The sequence below is a fragment of the Schistosoma haematobium genome, chromosome ZW, assembly GCF_000699445.3.
Source record: "Schistosoma haematobium chromosome ZW, whole genome shotgun sequence".
Lineage (NCBI taxonomy): Eukaryota > Metazoa > Platyhelminthes > Trematoda > Strigeidida > Schistosomatidae > Schistosoma > Schistosoma haematobium.
Genome location: NC_067195.1, coordinates 88381935 through 88400098, shown reverse-complemented (window position 1 = coordinate 88400098; position 18164 = coordinate 88381935). Strand labels below are relative to the sequence as shown.

At 36.7% G+C, this 18164-nt stretch overlaps 1 protein-coding gene across 1 annotated transcript in view; it reads left to right on the top strand.

Moving 5' to 3' along the window:
* The first annotated feature begins 445 nt into the window (after nt 1-445).
* Nucleotides 446-18164, top strand: part of MS3_00004689 (uncharacterized protein) — a 36881-nt gene continuing 19162 nt past the window's right edge. The window contains exons 1-8 of the mRNA XM_051212653.1: nt 446-602; nt 2630-2827; nt 4291-4440; nt 5967-6276; nt 8005-8209; nt 8992-9219; nt 15456-15690; nt 16839-17030. Of these exons, the coding sequence (XP_051072840.1) occupies nt 486-602; nt 2630-2827; nt 4291-4440; nt 5967-6276; nt 8005-8209; nt 8992-9219; nt 15456-15690; nt 16839-17030 (1635 nt within the window). The 5' untranslated portion in view covers nt 446-485. The remainder of the gene's footprint in view (nt 603-2629; nt 2828-4290; nt 4441-5966; nt 6277-8004; nt 8210-8991; nt 9220-15455; nt 15691-16838; nt 17031-18164) is intronic.

The window sequence follows — 18164 nt, the reverse complement described above, 5'->3', positions numbered from 1 at the left end:
AGGACTTAGAATTGGGTGTTACGTTTCCATCGTTAAACATCATTTATCTAAAAGTATGTCACTTTATATTATGCTATCCATATTTTGAGATGCCACCTGAGGATGGTGAATATATGTGGTTTCAAAATGAAATCACTTCCTAATTAGACTTGTTGGTTGCCTAAAATTGATGTTGATACGGGTCTGAAACTTGAAAACTGTCCTCATAGTTCTCATAAGCTCTTGTATATAACTTTACTTGCGATTCTTGACTTGGAATTATGGAAATGTATTCATGTCGAAAACTATGGCCCATTTTTGACCCATATTATTGGTCACTATTGATTAACATCTCAAATAACTTTAAGTGGCACGCACTAGCAGTACTCGCAGAGAACTTACTCAAAGAGCAGTAAGGAAGATATTTGTTTGTTCGCACCAAAAACCATAACTTGAGGTTTTGGGAGTACCTTACAAATTCGGAAAGTGACAGCTGAGGTGGTGGGATGTCGAATATTCCTAAAGATAGTGAGTCGGAAATCCTCGAAGTTTTTGAAGAATGCCAACTTAATAATTTGTCACACGATCGCTTATGTGTAAAACTGAAAAATATTTACGACAATGTAAGTGGCGACAAATGAAATTTTTATAATTTGTTCTTTATATAAGCCTTGAATTCGACTCAAAATTATGGGTTTAGGGTGGTTACTGTATTCAAGTAACCATCATATAATGATTTTTCAGATGGATTAGTCTCCAGAGCTACCGTAGTGAGGTTTAAAGTCTGCGTACAGATTCAGATCCAGATTTGTGTAGTAATGACAGAAGGCCTACGGCCTATGTTATTCATTTTCTAGTATGCTTCTGTGAGTGTCCAGTCTTCTCTTGAAAGAGTCAATTGAAGGTGCGGACACCACTGCTTCGGGCAACAGGTTCCAAGTATTGATGACTCGGTGTGAAAACCTGTATGCCACGGGTATTTTGTTCGTTCTTGGCTTTTCTACTCGCCTGCTATGTCCTCTGAGGTGTCCCGATCTAGTGGGAAGAAAGAGAGAGAATAAGTTAGGTCCAAAATCATTTCACAGTATTCTGTACATCAAAATAAGATATCCTCTTAGTCTGCGATAGGACAGAGTAAAGAGGTTCAGTTTTTCAAGCTTCTCTTTGTATGGTAAACCCTGGAGTTCCGGAATCGCACGCGTAGCTGCTCTCTGTACTTTTACGGGATGTCCGAGTCACCTTTTAAACAGGGGCTTGCAGCCTGAACACAGTTCTCTAACTTAGTTCTCACTAAGGATGTGTATACTGTGTTGAACATGGTAGTATCAAACTTAGTGAATGTCCTTTTTGTCTATTGAAACTGTGTTAATCCTTAGAGTGTGTTTTCCAGTGAAGGCCCAGGTTCTAGCCGAAAGTGTTTGCTGAACAGGCCAATACTACTCGTTGTGGTAAGGTGTTCTAGACACTGACCACTCGATGAGAAAAAGGAAATCCACTAAGTTTATTAGATAGTGGTTTTTGAACCTTCTTACTATGGCCTTGGAGATGATTAGTGCTAGAGAAAGTGGAAAGTTAAGACATTAACATCCAATCATAATTAAAGATACGGAATACCGAAATATGTTCACCTCGCGTCTTACGATGCAATAAGGGTGACAGGTGTAAGCGTTTTAAGCGCTCTTTGTGAGTCTGGAAAGACCCTTCACCAATTTTATCCCCATACTCTGAACGTGTCCAAGTGAGTTAGTATCCTTAGAGTTCGCGTGATTATCGCAACCAATGTTTAGAGACTAGTTGATAAGGCTCAAAATTGTTCACAATGGTAACTGCTCATTCGCTCTGTCTTCCCTAGGACCCTAAGTTTTTTTGATAAATTTTTATTACACTAAGCTGTATTCTCGGATCGTATGTACTGTGACCAATATTTTCTACTATGAATACAACTGCTACACTAATTTCTATTCGTTTGTTTTCCTTTGTTATTTTCTCTTACCTTTCCCTATTTCTTCTTAGTCCCATTTCCTTGTTGTGTACCACATATACTTATTATGATGCTCCTTTGTACCAATATTTGTGTTCAAATAAAGAAATAATACTGTTTGTTTTATTAATCTACACTCATTGGTTTAATCATAACTTCTGTTTAATGTGGAGATAATCATTGTGACCTTACATTTTTGTACCTCTGTCAGTGAGCCAAGATTTCAGGTAAATCGTTTAGTTAATAGGTCTAGGGTTTCCTTGAGCTAGAAGATTCCAACTGGGTGACGTGGCTCAAGGTACATCATAGTGGTCCACGTGTATTTTTATCTTCATCTAAATCTTGAATTTCGATGTTCATATTTTCTACTCCTCGGCCTATGCTCCTTCACGAGGACTAACAGGCGTAAGTAAGTAATTTTCTACTTCTCAACTTCATTCTTGCTCTACATACTGTGTTTATCCTTCATTTCTTACCACCATTGATGCTAGTACTAATTGAACTCCTTTGTTATTACCACTCTGCTAATGTGGCATGACAACTTGGACTGACAGATATTTGTACCAGAACCTATGCCACTCAGGACTGACCAGTGAGCTTTAGATTTTGTTTTGTTAATTGTATATTTTCATTCTATTACTCGAGTTTTCATTGTATTTGGTTTAACAGACACGGTTTACACACTTCGCTGATGATTTCTTTGAGCTCTGCCGTTACAGTTTAGTATCCAGTGAACGGTCATCCTATCGCGAAAGGACAATTGATTTCATCACAAAGTTTGCTCTGTTTTGTGGAAAATCAGATGATAGTAGTCAAGATACACTGAATAACCGTTTATTGTTAAAACTTTTCTTATTTTGTATTAAGGTAGGTATAGTTTTTTATTTTTTGCCCATAAAATCGTACACTTTTTTTGATGATCACTAATTTTTGTGTTCTGACTAGGACGCAGGGTATATGAAATTATTTAATGCTTAATTGTTATTCCCATAATGAGTTCTCGCTTTGTGATGTATTAATATTCATAGAATCAATTAAACTGAGTTTATAGACGTGTTGTTGGTTAACGAAATTTAAAGACTGGGAAGTTAAATTAGTCTTGAACAGTTATCACAAATAGACATTAGTCTTGACTTGTAATTAGTGTAGTGGACGCTTATCACAAAAATGTAAATGGTGTCGAAGTTTCAACAATTGTTGAACAGTGAAGAGTTTCACTACACTTGGAGGTCAGTTGAGAAGGCAGTTCAGAATACAGAACACATCGAAAGATGCAAATGGACAATTGAAGGCTATGTATATATGTTATGTAAATACTTTGTAACTTCTCTCAATCAAATACATTCTTCCTGCCTATTGTTGTGTTTTACACTAAAAGTAAATTATCTAACTAATTCGTAGTTTTCCTTAGAGTAATAGGAAATGCATTTAAAAACGGTATGTTTTATACTCTTAGTTGTTTCCTGAGCCTTATCAGTTAGAATATTTTGACATATACTATAATGAAATCACCTGTTTTATAGCAAGTCTATGTTTGCAAGTGATGATTGAATCAAAATCGGTCATTCAAAATAGATTGAAAAGTTGATGAAACTGAACTAGCAATCTATTAAAATTTAAAATTTGGTCTGGTTCGGTTTGTATCGATATGCACCACAAGTGAACCTATCACTTACCTTGTTTGTACCCTATTAATTATAACTAATATTTCGTGAAATCAATCTGTTTACTGATTAGATCTCATCTGTAAGCATTTCTACCAAACCATTCCATGTATAAATCATAATACAAAACGTATAATATGTTCTTCTTACCTTAGTATTCACACTAGTTAATGTGAGGTTCAAAAATGTGTGGTTTCATGCTTTTATTAATGTTTTATGATAAACAGGTAGGCATAAACAACTCATAACTCGAGACAAATATGTGATTGTTCGCGAATTAGCTGTTGAAATGATCAACGGGGTTTGCGTAATCATTTTAATGTTCATTTCATCCATTGTTATTCGTAGTCTAGATACGCGGTTAAGGAACACAAAACAAAGGATTTGAAATTAGCTTAGTCGACAACGTTTCGTCCAGCGGAGTGTTGTTTTTTGACCGTTTAGCAGATTTTCCCATACATTTTAAAATCCTGAAAGTTAAGTGACGTAACAATCGTAAGTAATTGACAACCATCACATTACTACTCATGTTTTTCTAATTCCTCGTACTCTGGATATTTGTGTTATAGTCGTACTAAGTTAATGAGTATGATTTAATTATCTTTCACACAGCTCAGTTTTATAGTTTTCTATTATGCTTGTCTGTTGATCTACTCTTCAAATCAGTACAACGAATGTCCGAATCCTGCAGTAAGATTTCGATGTATGCAGATTATTCACAAACTATTGGATGGGATTGGAGACAATGGAATAATGCCTGAAGAATTGTACAGAACGTTGCAAAGTATATTACTTCGTCGTGTCTATGATACAAAGGTTAGTTGGTTTCTTGTGTGTGTTAGAGAGTAAAAGATAGTCTCCTGTGAAAAATGTGGAGACAAATTCGTTAATTATACAAACGTTTCATTCAATATCATCTTGATTTCACCAATTCAGTCGCATACATTTATCAACTAAAAATCATTGATGGTTATTAAGTTTCGTATAGTTCCATTGTTTCTATCCAAGATTGAATTGACCTGATATGTTGGCAGGCCTACATGTCCTATATAGAGCGAAACTGGTTTCCGAAATTCCATTATTAGTCACCATCGAAAATGTAGTCAATTAAAAATTAGTTTTGACTAAGAAGTATGTTTTTAGAATAATGCAATATATCTAGTAGTTTACAGTGGAATTTAACAGTATGATTTGGCCACACCATAACAACGAAATCAGACTAACAGTTCTTGTTGGGGGCTCTAACGTGATATCTATTTTCAAATAATTATTTCCGATAGGACGCATGCAACTTGTTGTCGTCGATGTCTTTGTTGTGACTCGGCCAGTTGAGTTTTTCATAATCATTTCTCCTACAAAACACCCTAAAATTCAAAACCAGATCACTATAATGTAACACCATAAAACATATTCTCATGATTTGAATAAAGGGAAAAACAAATACTTTTCCTTATTTCGTGCTATTTTTAGATTTTGTTTACCTCTATGTAAGAGCTTGATACAATCAAATACCAGAAAATACTCTGCATAAAAATGAGTTAACAATGTAATCTTAATGGGTAGGATCTTAAAACAATGGAACTAATAGTTCAGATTTCATTTGTTGCAAATAGTACGTCTGTTTATGCAGTGCATAGTAAAGGCTGTGTTTTGCAAGTACATAGTAGAGCAAGAGTTTTACAATTTAGGTATATACTTCCAAAGGTATGTATTTCTCTAGATATCATTATATAAAGATTGGTTATATCTGTCACATCTCCGGCTCTCACGTTACTATTCGTATAGTCGAACCCCTCAACGATAAATAACGTTTCATTAAACATTAATCGAGAGTAATTATTGGCTTCTAAGTTTAGATTTATAAAAACTTAGTTTTATTGATCATCATTCTCACCTACGCCGATCGATTGCAAATCATATAAACTTAAGACGTCCATACATGTTCATAATTTTAATCTTGTCAAGTTTCATTGATCCGAAAACATATTACCTCAAGTCATGACTAGTAGCTTTTATACTGAAAAATCATAATATTTTTTTAAAGAAATTCGTACTATCAAGCTGTGTAGTTCGCTTGCTTTTCAAGTTTTCATGCTGCATTTATTATTGTCAAGTTTTTGAATAGGAGTACTTCACAACTTATTTCATAATGTATGGTGCTTAATATAACGAAATCTCGTGATTGCAGAATGAATTGTACTCTTTAGCTGAATAGATTCGTCATAGTAGTCAATAATAATAGTTGTAATTTCTGAATGAATGATTTTAAAAATATCGGCATTTACACTGATAGAACAACATCGCATTTTTTATGGTTTACTATGTTTATGTATACCTTCTAGGTGTCGGTGCGAGTTGAAGCAATCCAAGCACTTTCTCGTATGCAAGATCCTACTGATGCAGAGTGTCCTGTAGTAGAGGCATTTATTTGGCTCACACGACACGATCCTACTGCAGAGGTTCGGCGTGCGGCATTAGCAGCAATGGTTCTGACTACTCGAACATTACCAAGTCTAGTTGAACGATGTCGTGATCTTGCTGACAATGTACGTCGGGCTGCCTACAAACTGTTAGCATCTCGAGGTATTTTACGACCACTATCGATCGCAAAACGTATCCGTATCTTACAAGATGGATTATCCGATAGATCGGGTAGGTAGCTTTAGAAAATCCTAGGATTGCTGGGATAGGACTACCTTGTGTGATATATATATATCACGTTTATTCTTTTTTGCTAAAGTTATTACTTTGGCTTTTCATTCAGTGCTTTTTATTGACGGGTTTATTCGATACATATATAATGTCGCTGTGAAATCAGTATCACTGCACACTTTTATTATACGTCCTCTCCAGTAATCACGTTTTCTAGAGACTATCAACTTTAAATACTGACTGACATGGTGGTTACCAATTTAACTTGACGATGATAGATACGTGTAGATCATACTGTTATTGACCACTCTGAAGGAGAATCAGTAAGATATTGGCTTTTTTTAACTAACTACTTAAACTATGATCACTATTTGTTTCTTGTCCTCGTTTGTGCCTAACTGGGTGTCGTCAGCCTAAAGGTCAAAATATCGGCCAATTATTAGGGCACGACTACTCTTCTGAATTAATCAGGTTAAGTATTCAGTCTATTGTCAAAACATCAGTAGGAACGGTAATATCTTTTCGGCCTGTAGCCCCTACAAGTCAGTAAATCATCTTAGCATCATCTGAACCATGAAGACTCACCCCAACTGGCTATAGGGAACAATAGCAAGCGAAAACAGTTTAAACGCAAACTGATCGGGCGTATTTTCTAGTAGAAATAATTGGTGGCATGGCAACTTGAGTTGATGCACATGAATGATAAACTCAATTAGCTACAACGTAGGACCAGGCACATATATGCATCCGTCCAAGTTGCCATACCTCATTAGCACAACAAGATGAACACAGAATTCATAAAATAGTTACTTCAATGGTAGTAATCTATAAAAGAAAGATTACATATTAGAATATAGTACAGGAAGAAATAATTGGTTGGTAGAAAGAAATATATGAAGCGATTTTAATCTCATAGTTTAAGGGAAGACAAAGAATGTATACACCTACGCCATTGTGATTGATTCTGAGCCATGTCACCCAGAGTTTCCAACCATTGGTTACGATAGTCACGCTATGGTTTGCTTCATACTATAGAACGTATTTACAACATTATTTTTAAAGGTAGAGATATGTTAGTTGAAGATATTCGATAGTAGGTATTACCATGACGTGTTGCTTACATGTGATGAAATCACCGAATAATGTTGATGTAAAGATTATAATGCTAAGTGAGAGAGATGAATCAGTTAACCTACATGAACTGTGATTCGATCAAATCTTCGATCATTAGTTTGAACTACATAAATAAAAAACAGACATGTATAAAATGTTACGGATATATGAAGACAGGGAGTGTATACACCTACGCCATTGTGATTGATTCTGAGCCATGTCACCCAGAGTTTCCAACCATTGGTTACAATAGTCACGCGGACCCCAACCAAGTAGTCTACATCTACCAACATGGCTCAGACTAGGACTGATGGACTGATTGGTGGTGAATATACGCTGTTGATTTTCACGATGAATAACTTAATACTTGTTTCTGTAGTTTTTCTGTCTTCATTTCTATCCTTCGTTAGTTTTGCGTTTTGTTTTTCCTTTTTCCCTCGTTTTTTTATACCGTTAAGCTTTATACCAACTTAAACCGTTGTATATACTTTTCATGTCATGTCCTTGTTTTCCTTACACTCCCTAGAATTCGAATATTTTGCTTAAAAAATATTACAAACTTTTGGTAAGTTCAGTGATGATAATGTTTCTGTTTTTCAATGTATTTAATTATAGAGGAGGTTCGTAAAGCAACTAAAGAACTAGTTTTAGCATGGTTTAATGGAACTAATCGAGATCCAGTACTACTGTTACGACGTTTAGACCCAGAAGGTGATCCTAGTACAAGTCAAAAAGCTTTAGATAGTCTATTTGAAATGTTATCACTAGACGATCTGTTGAAAGTTGTCCAAGAATGGTCTCCAAATTATTTAAATTCTGAGTAAGTTATTAATGACTTCTCTAAACCTCTTATATTTACTTCTTAGTGTATCATTCTGTACTTCAACATACCGAATAAATAAATAAATAAATAAATAAATAAATATATATATATATATATATATATATATATATATATACTCCTCGTTGAGAAGCGTAGGCCTCCCACCGGCTTTCTCCAAGCAACTTTGTCTCAGGCTATCGTTTCCAATTCCTATTTATTCTTTTGATGTCTGCTTCCAACTCCCAGTGCACTATGTTCTAAAGTCTCCTTCATTTCCTTTCGCCTTCAGGATCATAAGTCAGGGCTTTTCTCGTGATGCAGTTTTGATGATTTCCACAATGCATGTCCTATGTATATATATAGAGAAAGAGAAAGTTGAAATGCAATTCATTTGGGGCAAATACTCTTATTGGTCTAGTCAGAAACGTGTGATTGACTTGTAGTAGTAGCACTTATACCTTACTTCCCATTTTTGGAGGTTGAGGTCATTTTGAATTGGCGATCTAATTGTTACAAATTAAATGTTTAGATTGCCTAACTACAACCATGTGTTGTAGAAGGTTGTAAACAATTAGTCAATAATTAATAAAGTAAAATCTGCTTGCATGCAAGTTGTCACACGAATAAGTATTCGTTGGTATGTTCATTTTGTAATAGGGAAAGATAGGTTCTCAATCAGCGAGTAATAGTAAATTTTTCATAGAACAAATGTAAATTGAACTGATTACTGCGCTTGAAAATGAGATATTTCTTCAGATTATTATTGGTTTATTTTTCAGTCGAATACTTAAATCCGATTGTCTTACACCGGAAGCAACATTTTTCTGGAGAGCATTGGTGGAATTTATTCATAAGAGACTAACTAATGTAGATGACACAACGACAACAACAATAGGATCAGCTGTACACCTTGAGCATGAAGAAGAAGATGAAGAAAACAACCCTTTACAACGATTAGCTGATCTAGTTCAACCGTCTGTTAGTGTTTACGTTGACTTAGCTAAAAGGTTAGTTTGTATTTGTTAATGGGTCCATGAATAGTTGCATAATGAACATGAGTGAGTTGAATCACATGAAGTATAGTAAAATCATTGTCCTGAGTACTTTAGCTCAGTGAATCTGCCAATTAATCAGGATGTAATTGATTGTGAATCTGCCAAGTACTAGTTGAAAGGCATATGTTTTAACCACTCTAAGCCATTGATTCACACGCCATGTGATATAGTTTGTTGAATATCACTGTTTTGTATGATTAACAACACAAGCTGAATACACAGAAGTAAACAAGCAAGTGAAGAGGAGCATCAGAACTGACAAACGTAAATATGTAGAAGATTTATCAACGACGGCAGAAAAGGCTGCAAGGAAACATGACACGACAAAGAAACTCTCTGGAAATCACCGTAAACCAGAACGACCAGTGAAAAGCAAGGAAGGCGAGGTAATCACCAACACTGAAGAACAACGAAACAGGTAGGTAGTGCACTTCAAGGAACTCTTAAATCGACCAGCCCCACTGAACCCACCCAATATCGAAGCAGCACCCACGGACCTCCCAATCGATGTTGGCCCACCAACAATTGAAGAAATCAGCATGGCCATCAGACAAATCCAGAGTGGCAAAGCAGCAGGACCAGACAACATTCCAGCAGAGGCACTAAAAGCAGACGTAGCGGCAACTGCAAGGATACTCCACATTCTCAATCAGATTTGGGAAAGATTTGGAGAGAAGAACTTCTGGTTAAAATACCAAAGAAAGGCGTTCTCAGCAAGTGTGATAACTACAGGGGCATCACTCTTCTCTCCATACTGGGAAAAGTCTTCAACAGGGTATTGTTAGACAGAATGAAGGACTGCGTAGACGCCCAACTTCGAGACCAACAGGCAGGATTCCATAAGGATAGATCGTTTTCAGACCAGATCGCAACTCTACGAATCATTGTGGAACAATCAATTGAATGGGATTCATCACTCTACATCAACTTCATTGACTACGAAAAGGCATTTGACAGCGTGGACAGAACATTACTATGGAAGCTTCTTCAATACTACGGCGTGCCTCAGAAGATAGTCAATATCATATGGAATTGTTATGATGGATTAAACTGCAAAATTGTGCATGGAGGACAATTGACAGACTCGTTCGAGGTAAAGACCGGTGTCAGGCAAGGTTGCTTACTCTCACCCTTTCTCTTTCTCCTGGTGATCGACTGGATCATGAAGACGTCGATATCTGAAGGGAAGCACTTGATACATTGGACATTTAGGATGCAGTTGGACGATCTAGACTTCGCAGATGATCTGGATCTTCTATCGCAATCACAACAACAAATGCAGGAGAAAACGACCAGCGTAGCAGCAGTAGATCTCAATATACACAAAGGGAAAAGCAAGATTCTCCGATACAACACAGCATGTACCAGTCCAGTCACCAAATGACGGAGATTTTGAAGATGTAAAAAACTTTACATATTTGAGCAGCATCATTGACGAACGTAGTGGATCTGATGCAGATGTGAAGGCGCGGATCGGTAAAGCAAGAGCAGCATAATTACAAATGAAGAACGTCTGGAACTCAAAACAACTGTCAACCAACACCAAGGTCAGAATTTTCAATACAAATGTCAAGACAGTTCTACTGTATGGGGCGGGAACCTGGAGAACTACGAAAGCCATCATCCAGAAGATACCAGTGTTTGTTAACAGTTGTCTACGTAAAATACTTCGAATCGATTGGCCAGACAGTATCAACAACAATATACTGTGGGAGAGAATAAACCAGATTCCATATGGAGGAAGAAGCGATGGAAGTGACGTAGGACACAGATTGAGGAAAGTACCCAACTGAGTCACAGTTGGGAAGATCCAGAACAGAGTGGATTGGAGAATGCTGGTCTGCGGCCTATGTTCCATTAGGAGTAACAGGCGTAAGTAAGTAAGTGACAATACCTATATATCTAACTAATAAGTCCTAGAAGAGTGAAGAAAATCCGTATCTTAAATCGAAATTCCTAAATACAGTAAACCATAAATATTAAAACTTCATACAACTTGACTTCAAAAATTAATGAATTCTCAACAACATAAATAAATATCATTTCCCATTGAAATATTTTTGTCTACCACTTATTCTAGTGTATTTCTTAAGTTACGTGGTAGCAGTTATTTGAAAAGAGATTTCAACGTAACATGATATTAATCTATAAGTCACTGATCATTGATCTTAAGCCCTTACATGTTGGAGTCTTCGAATAATATGCATTTGATTACCTTCCATGTTATGAATTGGCATGTTATCAATTGGTAGGCGATACATATATCCGTAACATTTTATACATGTCTGTTTTTTATTTATGTAGTTCAAACTAATGATCGAAGATTTGATCGAATCACAGTTCATGTAGGTTAACTGATTCATCTCTCTCACTTAGCATTATAATCTTTACATCAACATTATTCGGTGATTTCATCACATGTAAGCAACACGTCATGGTAATACCTACTATCGAATATCTTCAACTAACATATCTCTACCTTTAAAAATAATGTTGTAAATACGTTCTATAGTATGAAGCAAACCATAGCGTGACTATCGTAACCAATGGTTGGAAACTCTGGGTGACATGGCTCAGAATCAATCACAATGGCGTAGGTGTATACATTCTTTGTCTTCCCTTAAACTATGAGATTAAAATCGCTTCATATATTTCTTTCTACCAACCAATTATTTCTTCCTGTACTATATTCTAATATGTAATCTTTCTTTTATAGATTACTACCATTGAAGTAACTATTTTATGAATTCTGTGTTCATCTTGTTGTGCTAATGAGGTATGGCAACTTGGACGGATGCATATATGTGCCTGGTCCTACGTTGTAGCTGACTGACTGTGTTAGGTACTGTGGTTAAACGAGGAAATATTCGTCGATATTTACCTGTTTTTTACTCCGCCTGTAGCTCTTCTAGAGTTACTGCCGGTCCCAAGCCCGGGTAAAGGAGGAGGGTTGGGCATGGGGTTAGCGTCCTTATCCCGTAGAAAACTAACTGACTAAAAAAACGCTTACCAGAAAAAATAATTCAAACCATTTTAACTCTGCCCTGAGAGTTAGAAGGTCTTCATTTAGAAGAATTATGACGCTTCATGGTGAAAGCCGTGTTCCTTCGGAAGCCACGAGGCCGATGCCCCTTCTAACAACCAGAGCAAAAATCTTTATATGTACATGGAACGTTCGAACAATGTGGGAAACCGGGAAGATCAGCCAAATAGCAACGGAAATGAGGAGATACAACTTAGCAGTACTGGGAATCAGCGAAACCCATTGGACCCAAGCTGGACAGAAAAGGCTAGCTACGGGAGAGATGCTGCTATACTCCGGTCACGAAGAGGACAATGCTCCACACACTCAGGGAGTCGCTCTTATGCTGTCCAAAGTAGCACGAAATGCACTTGTAGGATGGGAATCTCACGGATCTAGAATCATCTAAGCATCATTCAAAACAAAGAAGGAGGGGATCTTAATGAATATTATCCAATGTTATGCACCCACCAATGATAGCAACGACGACATTAAAGATCAGTTCTACGAGCGGCTTCAGTCAATCATAGAGAAATGCCCAAGAAAGGACCTCACCATTCTAATGGGAGATCTAAATGCCAAAGTCGGAATAGACAACATCGGATATGAAGATATTATGGGACGACATGGACTGGGTGAGAGAAACGAAAATGGAGAAAGATTTGCAAATTTGTGTGCATTCAACAAATTGGTCATAGGAGGCACAATATTTCCACACAAGCGTATACACAAGGCTACATGGATCTCACCGGACCACACTACAGAGAACCAGATAGACCATATTTGTATCAACAAAAAATTCCGAAGGACAATGAAAGATGTGAGAACCAGGAGAGGAGCTGACGTAGCTTCAGATCACCACCTAGTTGTAGCCAATTTAAAACTGAAGCTAAAAAAGAACAGGACAACTGGACAAACAGTAATACAAAGGTACAACACAGCCTTCCATCGAGATACTGTCAAACTCAATGAATTCAAGATAGCTCTCAACAACAGGTTCCAAGCCTTACAAGATCTGAAAGAAGAAGAAACTAGTGTGGAGGACAACTGGAAAGGCATCAAGGAAGCATTAACTTCAACGTGTCAAGAGGTTCTGGGTCTAAAGAAATACCATCATAAGGAAACACTGGACAAGATCAAAGAAAGGAAGAACAAGAAGACAGCAATAAACAACAGCCGAACACGAACAGAGAAAGTCCAAGCACAAGCTGAATACACAGAAGCAAACAAGCAAGTGAAGAGGAGCATTAGAGCCGACAAGAAGAAATACGTGGAAGAACTAGCAACCACGGCAGAAAAAGCTGCTAGAGAAGGAAATATGGAACAGCTTCACGATACAACGAAGAAACTAGCAGGGAAATACAGTAAACCAGAGGGGCCAGTCAAAGACAAAGAAGGCAAGCCAATCACCGAAATTCAACAACAGCGTAACAGATGGGTAGAATACTTCGAGGAACTCCTGAATAGGCCGGCTCCAATGAATCCACCGGACATCGAAGCAGCACACACAGATCTTCCTATAGATGTCAACCCACCAACGACGGAAGAAATCAGAATGGCCGTCAGACAAATCAAGAACGGGAAAGCAGCAGGACCCGACAACATACTGGCTGAAGCACTGAAGTCAGACGTCGAAGTAACCACAAGCATGCTTTACCTTTTATTCAAAAAGATTTGGGAGGAGCAACAAGTGCCGACGGACTGGAAAGAAGGACACCTCGTCAAGATTCCAAAGAAAGGAGATCTGAGCAAATGTGAAAACTACAGAGGCATTACACTACTGTCAATACCAGGGAAAGTCTTCAACAGGGTGTTGCTGAACCGGATGAAGGATGCAGTAGATGCCCAACTTCGAGATCAACAAGCTGGATTCCGAAAGGATCGGTCGTGCACAGACCAAATTGCAACACTACGGATCATCGTCGAACAATCAGTTGAGTGGAACTCGTCACTATACATCAACTTCATTGATTATGAAAAGGCATTCGACAGTGTAGATAGGAGGACATTATGGAGACTTCTTCGACACTACGGAGTTCCTGAGAAGATTGTCAATATTATCCGGAACTCATACGACGGACTACAGTGCAAAGTAGTGCATGGAGGACAGCTGACAGATGCATTCCAAGTAAGGACCGGAGTCAGACAAGGCTGTTTACTCTCTCCCTTCCTCTTTCTTCTGGTGGTCGACTGGATTATGAAGACCTCGACATCTGAAGGAAAACACGGAATACAATGGACAGCTCAGAACCAATTAGACGATCTGGACTTCGCAGATGACCTAGCCCTCCTATCACGTACACACGAACAGATGCAGATGAAGACAGCCAATGTAGCAGCAGTCTCTGCATCAGTAGGCCTCAGTATACACAAAGGGAAAACCAAGGTCCTCAAATTCAAAGCGGAGAACAGTAATCCAATCACTCTTGATGGCGAAACTCTGGAAGATGTAGAATCCTTCACATATCTGGGAAGCATCGTCGATGAACAAGAAGGCTCAGATGCAGACGTAAAGGCAAGGATTGGCAAAGCAAGGGCCGCATTCCTACAATTGAAGAACATATGGAACTCAAAACAACTTTCGACCAATATCAAAGTGAGAATCTTCAATACGAACATCAAGGCAGTTCTACTGTATGGAGCTGAAACTTGGAGAACTACAACAACCACAATCAAGAAAGTACAAGTATTTATAAATAGCTGTCTACGCAAGATACTCCACATCCATTGGCCGGATACCATCAGCAATAGCCTTCTGTGAGAGAGAACAAACCAACTTCCAGCTGAAGAGGAAATTAGGAAAAGACGATGGAAATGGATAGGACATACATTACGCAAATCGTCAAACTGCATCACGAGGCAAGCTCTAACTTGGAATCCTGAAGGGAAGCGGAAAAGAGGAAGGCCAAAGAACACATTACGTCGGATAATAGAAGCAGATATGAAAACGATGAACTACAACTGGAAGGAGCTAGAAAGGATTGCCCAGGACAGGGTTGGATGGAGAATGCTGGTGAGCGGCCTATGCTCCTTCACGAGGAGTAACAGGCGTAAGTAAGTAAGTAAGTATTTACCTGTTTTTTACTATTATAGACTTATTATAATTCATTATTATGCGATGATTAACTCAATATTTGGTATTATTATCTTTATTTCAATAATTTAGTGTTGTGGATAAACTTGTTCAAACTGTTCTTGCTCAAGAGTTTGATGAAAAAGCAATTGAACAAGAATGTGTTGTTGAACAAATTTTGTCAATGGCAGGTTCACTTGATTTAAGTGATGAATTTGGTCGAAGACGTTTAGTATCACTAGTTCATGATTGGATAACTAGTCAACAAGTTTCGGGTACTTTAGCTCCTCAATTATTAAAATTGCATGCTATTTTAGAACCAAGTCTGGTGAGTAGTTTATTTGTTCTTCATGATAGTGAAATTTAATTCTTAGTTTTAGTGTTGTGTATGTTTTGTAAGTGTTTAGAGAGTTACCTCATTCATTTTTTTTCACTGTTGCCACTTGAGTGTAATTATACTACCTTGACTTGGTCAACTAGAACTGAGAAGCCGATTTGGTGTGACTAATTTATGGACAACCTTTGAGCGACGCCAGACTGACCTTGAAAGTTTCCACATAATGACCGGGACCAAATGAGGATTATGAACTTGTGTGAGGAATTAGAATTATGATTTACAGTTGATAATTAAGGTTAGAAATTAGATTTAGTGTTTTCATTACGAACTAACATTAGCTATGATGCCAAAACTTCATTAGGTCTAATGAGTGTATGAATTTCGCGCCAAAATCCGAAACCTGTTATCTTGTATGTGACTACTGGTTCGTCCATAAATTATAGTGTCGCCAAAATATATTTAGATAGTGATTATAATGTTGAAAATTGTTGCTAAACTTTCTCTTTTCACCATTACAAAATGGAAACGACACTGTGAATCACATTATATGCCTACTTCTTTTTATGTGCACAACACAACTCAACAAGTTTTTGTTTAGAGTAAACTTGACAAACATAGGTCTTCATTAATGGTTAACTCAATATCAGTCGTGATGGTGAAATAGAGATATTTAAACACCATAATTTCTGTGAATGTCTTACCTATATCATTGTGTTGTAAATTTATCTAGCCAGCTCTTCAAACGATCTTGTAAATAATGAATTTTCCATAAAAGTCTATTCTCATTCAGATGAATAAAATAATGTAGACATGTTTATTTGATGATAAGATCGGATAACTGATAATAAGCCTTGAAAAGTTAATAAGCTTCTCGGAACCACTGTACTTTTACAAGTTTCACATTTACATTCTATGGTAATATTACCCATATCGATTATGAAGCGTTACTTTTACTCCTATGTTAAGTTAGGAAGCATGAGTCGTTCAAAGCATTTCGCCTGATTTTCAATATCGATATAAGATTAACTCAATTAAACGTATCCCATTCATTAATCAATTGGTCGGAGATAATCTATCTTGTATATTTACTTATATTTTAGTTGTTTTGTTTTGACTTCATCTTGTTCATTATATTGTAGCGACGTCGTATAAATAGTGTAATTGAAATGATTAGTGAACTTTGTGATCCAGTAGAACCACAAAACTCATTGAGAAGTGCAATATCTGTTCCAGTTGAGTCTAATGAAAATTGTTGTTTGACAAAAGAAACAGAATGTACAAATCTACAACCTACCTTGTCAAAAAAGAAAGAGATCAGTATTCGTTTAAAAGTATGTTATTATTGTAAATGCTTTTTTTCTTAATTAAATAAAGTGATTTTTCCTTCTTTCTTTTTTTTTATTCGTAGTTACTGAGTTATTGTACTCTTGAAGTAATTAGTTGATTTTGAATTTTTCACATCACATTTGAAGAAGTATAGCCAACTAGTGAATGTTTTAAATCACTGTATCACAGACTCAATCTATGCTTCACCTCTTTTGGCTTGAATGGTTGGGTTGTGTTGTTAACCTTTATAGATAAAGTGTAATTCAAATTCAAACGTATTGCGTTCAACCAATGAGTAGTGGGTTTTTTTCTAGTACATAGACTTTTTTTCATGCACTTGCCCTGTTGCTGTAGTATTATCATCGTTATTAGGTGAATTTTATCTAATTATTACAGCAACACCAAGAAATATTACACAACACAAAAAAGGTGTTCTATCCAAATAAGAAAGAGACTGTGATGAATATCATTTTCTCATCCAAAGTACATCTCACTGAAATGATGTTTTAAATTTACAGATCAAGTGGATGTTTTTGGTATTAAAACACGAATTTCAGCGAAGGGATCTCTTTTCAACGAATCCTAAACGTTTTTGGTATTGTTAAGTTCAGCTCTCTATTTATATGAAATACATAACATTAAACTGAATTAACATGATGAGAATCGGTTTCATTGATTGCAGAGTAATGGATCTTCAAAGTGGATATTATCTAGTTTATAAATATCTGATCATATTAATATTTTTGTTATATAAACATATTTTATTAATAAAATATCTCTTCCAAAAGACACCTCTCTTGTCTTTGAATATCTTTACAATAGGGTCCTTAAGTCAACAATTTGATTTTGTAATTGATTGTCATTAGATCACATCGTATCATTGAATTATATCAATTGATCAGCATTTTATCCCTTAATCTGACTGTTCTAATCTCTTTCTTACGGTTATGACCCAGCTATTCCTATTGCTTAGTATTCTCGGACACTGATTCACTCGACAAGTACCCAAATCAGAACACGGTTGTACAGGAAAAGGGATTATATTCCAGATAACAAGGTTAGATGGAAGTAAAAAGCACAATAGGGAAAACGTTAGTATATTTATAGTTTTTCACATGAGAAGATTCTAGAGTATTCTC